This window comes from Mandrillus leucophaeus, unplaced genomic scaffold (assembly GCF_000951045.1).
Source record: "Mandrillus leucophaeus isolate KB7577 unplaced genomic scaffold, Mleu.le_1.0 Scaffold24, whole genome shotgun sequence".
NCBI classification, from domain to species: domain Eukaryota; kingdom Metazoa; phylum Chordata; class Mammalia; order Primates; family Cercopithecidae; genus Mandrillus; species Mandrillus leucophaeus.
The window spans coordinates 1,743,159-1,749,720 of NW_012102476.1; the positions used below are offsets into that span (position 1 = coordinate 1,743,159).

Consider the following 6,562-nt stretch of genomic DNA (forward strand, 5'->3'; position numbering starts at 1 on the left):
AACTTCCGCCTCCTGGGTTCAAGCGATTCTCCTGCCTCAGCCTCCCAAGTAGCTGGGACTGCAGGTGTGTGCCACCACGCCCGGCTAATTTTTTGGGTATTTTTTTGTTTTGTTTGTTTTTTTGTTTTCTGGTTTTTTTGTTTTTTTGAGATGGAGTCTCACTCTGTCACGCAGGCTGGAGTGCAGTGGCATGACCTCGGCTCACTGCAAGCTCCGCCTCCCAGGTTCACGCCATTCTCCTGCCTCAGCCTCCCAGCTAGCTGGGACTACAGGTGCCTGCCACCACACCCGGCTAATTTTATTTTAATTTTATTTTTAGCAGAGACGGGGTTTTACCGTGTTAGCCAGGATGGTCTTAATCTCCTGACCTCGTGATCCACCTGCCTTGGCCTCCCAAAGTGCTGGGATTACAGGCGTGGGCCACCACGCCTGGCCCCATTTTTTGTATTTTCAGTAGAGATGGGGTTTCACTGTGTTAGCCAGGATGGTCTTAATCTCCTGACCTTGTGATCCACCTGCCTTGGCCTCCCAAAGTGCTGGGATTACAGGCGTGAGCCACCACACCCGGCCCAGCTGAACCTTTACTTCTACTGTTAGTGCACAGTAATAGGTCAATCCCTATACAAACAAAAAATGACCAGGTTCTACCAAAAATAAAACAAGTCCATGTTACTTAGGTAAGAGGATCAGTTGAGGTCAGGAGTTTGAAACCAGCCTGGGCACCAAAATGAGACCCTTAGCTGGGTATGGTGGCAAGTGCCTGTGGTCCCTGCTACTTGGGAGGATGAGGTGGGAGGTTCACTTGAGCCCAAGAGTTTAAGGCTGCAGTGAACTATGATTTCGCCACTGCACTCTAGCCTAGGTGACAGAGGGATACCCTGACTCTCTTTTTTTTGTTTTCTTTTTTTGAGACAGAGTCCTGCTCTGTCACCCAGGCTGAAGTGCAGTGGCACAATCTTGGCTCACTGCAACCTCCGCCTCCTGGGTTCAAACAGTTCTCCTGCCTCAGCCTCCCAAGTAGCTGGGATTACAGGTGCCCACCACCACACCTGGTTAAATTTTGTGTTAGTAGAGACAGGGTTTCACCATGTTGGCCAGGCTGGTCTCGAACTCCTGACCTCAGGTGATCTGCCCACCTCGGCCTCCCAAAGTGCCGGGATTACAGGTGTGAGCCACGGCGCCAGGCCCTGACTCCCTAACAACAACAACAAAAAAGTATATAATCTATCCAGCATCACCTCCATCTCCTGCTGACCTGTAGGATAAGATCCAAACCTCTTGGTGTCACATGCAAGGCCCTGGGAGCCACCTAGTGCCTCCTTTCCAGTGTCTCCTTGGGTGCCGTTGCTGTTCCAACACCTCCAGCATACCTCACCATGCCGCAGCCATGCCAGCCGCTCTTCCGCTGCTCACACTGGTCCTGTTAACTCATGCATCCTTTCCCTCCTTCACTGTCTACCACTGTCCTCTCCTGCCTGGGCAGGCAGGCAGAATGAGGGCTCCTTCCTCTGCCATCTCCAAGCCCAGGAAGGGTCCTTTCCTTTACCTCTTCCCATACTGCATCCTAACTATTGCCACAGCCGCCCTCTTCATTGGACTGTGAGCTCCCAGTGGCAGGCTTTGTGTTTGATTGATTTCTGTATTTCCAGAGCCCAGCTCAGAGTCTGATCCAGCGTAAATATTTATGACTATGATTAAGTGCCGGGTGTGGTGGCTCATGCCTGTAATCCCAGCACTTTGGGAGGCTGAGACGGGAGGATTGCTTGAGCTCAGGAGTTCCAGACCAGCCTGGGCAACATGGTGAGACCCCGTCTCTACAAAAAATGCAAAACTTAGCCAAGCGTGCTAGGATGTGCCTGTAGTCCCAGCTACTCGGGACACTGAGGTGGGAGGATTGCTTGAGCCCAGGAGGCTGAGGTTGCAGTGAGTCATGATTGCGACGCTACACTTCAGCCTGGGCGACAGAGTGAGACCCTTTCTCAAAAATTAAAAAAAATGAGGCTGGGAGCAGTGGCTCACACCTATAATCCCAGCAGTTTGGGAGGCCAAGACAGGTGGACCACTTGAGGTCAGGAGTTCAAGAGCAGCTTGGCCAACATGGCAAAACCCCACCTCTACTAAAATAGAAAAATTAGCTGGGCGTGGTGGTGGGCACCTGTAATCCCAGCTACATGGGAGGCTGAGGCAAAAGAATCGCTTGAACCCGGGAGACGGAGGTTGCAGTGAGCCAAGATTGAACCACTGCACTCCAGCCTGGGTGACAGTGAGACTCTGTCTCAAAATAATAATGATAATAATAAAAAAAAATTCTTACTGTTCTTAAATATTGACTGTTCCTGGTATAAATAGGAACAGTGTCACATCTTCTGTGTGCCTGAGAAAGGGCTGGACACCTTGCCTGTGTCATCTCATCTATTTTTATTTTTTTTTTTTTTGTACACTATCTTAGATATGTCATCTCATTTAATCTGTAGCCACCAGAAGGATGATCAGTAGTTTCCCCATTTTGCACCTAAGGACACTGATGCACAGAGAGGCTGAGTGATTGCCCAGGTCAATTTCTGCAAAGCCTGCCATGGCAACCGCTATGGTAGATTGTCTCACAGAAAGAGTCAGTGCATCAAGGTCCCCTGCTCGCCCACAGGCAGGACCGGCTCATTGACCCTCCCTCTCCCCCACCAGACTCCATCAGTAGCTATGAAGCCCAGATCGCCGCCCTGAAGCAGGAGCAACAGCAGCAGCAGCAGCACTGTGAGGAGAAGGAGCGGGAACTGGGCCGCCTGAAGCAGCTGCTGTCCCGGGCCCACCCCCTGGACTCCCTGGAGAAGCAGATGGAAAAGGTTGGGGTTGGGATGGTTTCCCCACTGCCCTGGGATTTGAAAGGATGTTAAGGACTGTGGATGTCCCATTGCCTGGTCATGGGGTGCAGGGCACCCAGCAGTGATTCTAGGAATAGCACAGAGTTACCAGGTGTTGTTGAGAGCTTGGCTCTGTGCTCCATAGGGTCCTGGCTTGCCCCTTATTAGTGGGTGACCAAGTTCACTTAGCTCCAAAATTAAGTCATGTAGAGGAAAGGAAACTTACACTTAAGGGTAACAAAAAAATTTCTTACTGTTATTAAATATTGACTGTTCCTGGCGGACATTACCACTTGGTGATATATTGTTACCTCCTGGCTTGGTGCAGTGACTCACACCTGTAACCCCAACACTTAGGGAGGCCAAGGCAGGTGGATCACTTGAGGTCAGGAGTTCGAGACCAGCCTGGTCAACATGGTGAAGCCCTGTCTCTACTCAAAATACAAAAGTCAGCCTGTAGCGCACACCTATAATCCCAGCTACTCAGGAGGTTGAGGCAGGAGGATCACTTGAACCCAGGAAGCAGAGGCTGCTGTGAGCTAAGATCGTGCCACTGTACTCCAACCTGGGCAACAGAGCGAGACTTCGTCTTAAAAAAAAAAAAAGATGCCTCTGATGCTTTAGGCACTGTGCTTAGTGCTTGACAGAGTTAGCCTCCCCAGTCCATTCCCTGTAAGGGAGGTCTATGAGATCCATTTATCAGATGAGTACGGTAAGGCTCAGGGAAATTCAGTACTTCTCCTGTTTATGCACATAAAAGGGAATGGAGTTGAGATTTTAAAATCTAAGCAGAAGCCTGACTCATGCTTATAATCCCAGCACTTTGAAAAGGCAAGGCAGGAGGATCACTTGAGGCCAGGAGCTTGAAGCCGCAGTGAGCTATGATCTTACTACTGCACTCCAGCCGGGGCACCATAGCAAGATCCCATCTGTAAAAAATTTTTTTGTTAAATTAGCTGGGCATGGTGGTGCACACGTGTAGTCCCAGCTACTCAAGAGGCTGACATGGGAGGATTACTTGAGCCAGAAATCAAGCCTGCAGTGAGCTATGATCACATCACTGCACTCCAGCTTGGGTGACAGAGTAAGACCCTGTCTCTTAAAAAAAAAAAAATCTAGGCAGGCTGGTTTTATTTACTGATTTATTTATTATTGAGAGAGTCTTGCTCTGTCACCCAGGCTGGAGCATAGTCGCATGATCTCGACTCACTGCCACCTCTGCCTCCTGGGTTCAACTGATTCTCCTGCCTCAGCCTCCTGAATAGCTAGAATTACAGGCACCTGCCACCATGCCCGGCTAATTTTTTTGTATTTTTAGTAGGGGCGGGGTTTCGCCGTGTTGGCCAGGCTGGTCTCGAACTCCTGACCTCCAGTGATCAGCCCGCCTCTGCCTCCCAAAGTGCTGGTATTGCAGGCGTGAACCACCGCGCCCAGGCTGGTTCGAAAATGTTCTTAATCTCTATGATATGTCACCTCCTTTATTATTGCTGTTATTAACAATTATAGGAAGCACATATTTATTATCACATGCTTCATCTTTCAAAGCAAATTTGCATTGTTACTTCATTTGATCCTACAGCAGACCTGTGAGATAGATACTTCAATTAATATTCTTATTTCATGCATAAGGAAACTGAGGCTCAGGGATGGTGTCAATTACCTAGTTAGAAAGACAAAGATGAAGACAGGAGCCCATGAAACAAAGACCTTCAAGCCACATCTTTCCAGCATCCGGGCTGCCCCGTGCATCCGGAGTGTTCCTCAGGGAGCACCTCAGCAGGTTGGTAAAGGACAGGGCCCCGCTCAATGAAAGCCGCCCAACACAGTGAAGGGAGCATCAGGGCTGGGCGTGGTGGCCCACGCCTGTAATCCTAGCCCTTTGGGAGGTTGAGGTGGGCAGATCACTTGAGGTCGGGAGTTTGAGACCAGCCTGGCCAACATGGGGAAACCCTGTTTCTACTAAAAAAGTACAACAATTAGCCAGGCATGGTGTCAGGCGCCTGTAATCCCAGCTACTCGGGAGACTGAGGCAGGAGAATCTCTTGAACCCAGGAGGCAGAGGTTGCAGTGAGCTGAGATCGCACCACTGCACTCCAGCCTAGGCAGCAGAGCAAGATTCCATCTCAAAAAAGAAAAAGAGATTTGGAGGATTAAACTGAGCTTGCTTGAGAAGATTTCAAGTGATTCAAGAAGTGGAAAGGGCATGAACTAGAAGTGGGGAGTGACGGGGACAGGGATGACTGGCAGATTTCTGCCTTGAACAGCTTGTGGCCAGCAGGGCCGTTCTCGCTGACTGAGTGCTTGTGGCAGGAAGAACAGCATCCCTGAGTGGTGTGTTTTGGATGTCTATGGTTAGAGGAGCCTGTGGGACATACAAGTGGAGATGTGTAGAGGCTGTTGGCTGCTCAACGTCAGCAGGATCGTAAGCTTGAAAAGAGATGGGAAAATATGGTCAGCTCTATGGTGGTGTTGGGAGTGTGGGAGAACAAATCGATTAGGATGAAATTTGCCTGCATGTGATTGAAAACCCAAATTAACAGTGGCTTAAATGCGACATCTTTTTTTTTTTTTGAGACACAGTCTTGCTCTGCCGCCAGGCTGTAGTGCAGTGGCACCATCTCAGCTCATTGAAACCTCCGCATCCCAGGTCCCGGTTCAAGCAGTTCTCCTGCCTCAGCCTCCCAAGTAGCTGGGATTACAGGCGCACACGACCACACCCAGCTAATTTTTGTATTTTTAGTAGAGACGGGGTTTCACCATGTTGGCCAGGCTGGTGTCGAACTCCTGACCTTGTGATCCGCCCACCTTGGCCTCCCAAAGTGCTGGGATTACAGGCGTGAGCCACTGCACTTGGCCAGAAATTTTCTTTTTTTCTTTTAGAGACGGAGTCTCACTCTGTCACCCAGGCTGGAGTTCTGTGGTGCGATCTCGGCTCACTGCAACCTCCACCTCCCGTGTTTAAGCTATTCTCGTGCCTCAGTCTCCCTGAGTAGCTGGGATTACAGGTGCCCACTGCCACGCCCAGCTAATTTTGTATTTTTAGTACACACAGAGTTTTGCCGTGTTGGCCAGGCTGGTTTCAAACTCCTAACGGTGATCCGTCTGCCTTGGCCTCCCAAAGTGCTGGGATTACAGGCGTGAGCCATTGCACCTGGCTCAGAAATTTGTTTTTTCCTTCAAGTTCAGAGGTAGACATTTCAGGACTGGTAAGGCAGCTCGACAAGTTGTCAAGCAGGCTCCATCTATATTGCTGTTTTGCCATAGGTAATATATTGCCTCATGGTCCAAGATGACTGCTTGAGTGCCAGCCATCATGTCCACATTCCAGCCAGCAAAAAGGAGGAGAAGGAGGAATAAAGAAAGGCACACCCTCTTCCTTTAAAGAGTTGTCCTAGGCCAGGCACGGTGGCTCACACCTGTAATCCTAGCACTTTGGGAGGCTGAGGCTAGCAGATCATTTGAGGCTGAGGTGGGTGGTCTCAGGAGTTCGAGACCAGCCTGGCCAACATGGTTAAACCCCCTTCTACTAAAAATACAAAAATATTAGCTGGGCGTGGTGGCATGCACCTGTAATTCTAGCTACTTGGGAGGCTGAGGCAGGAGAATTGCTTGAACCTGGGAGGCAGAGGTAGCAGTGAGAGGAGATAGTGCCATTGCACTCCAGCTTGGGCAACAAGAGTGAAACTTTTTTTTTTTTTTTTTTT

At 49.8% G+C, this 6,562-nt stretch overlaps 1 protein-coding gene across 1 annotated transcript in view; it reads left to right on the top strand.

Annotated features, from left to right (window-relative positions):
* The window catches only part of RABEP2 (rabaptin, RAB GTPase binding effector protein 2), a 32,054-nt gene that overhangs the window by 3,094 nt on the left and 22,398 nt on the right, over window positions 1-6,562 (top strand). The window contains exon 3 of the mRNA XM_011982351.1: window positions 2,683-2,840. Coding sequence (XP_011837741.1) covers window positions 2,683-2,840 — 158 coding nt within the window. The remainder of the gene's footprint in view (window positions 1-2,682; window positions 2,841-6,562) is intronic.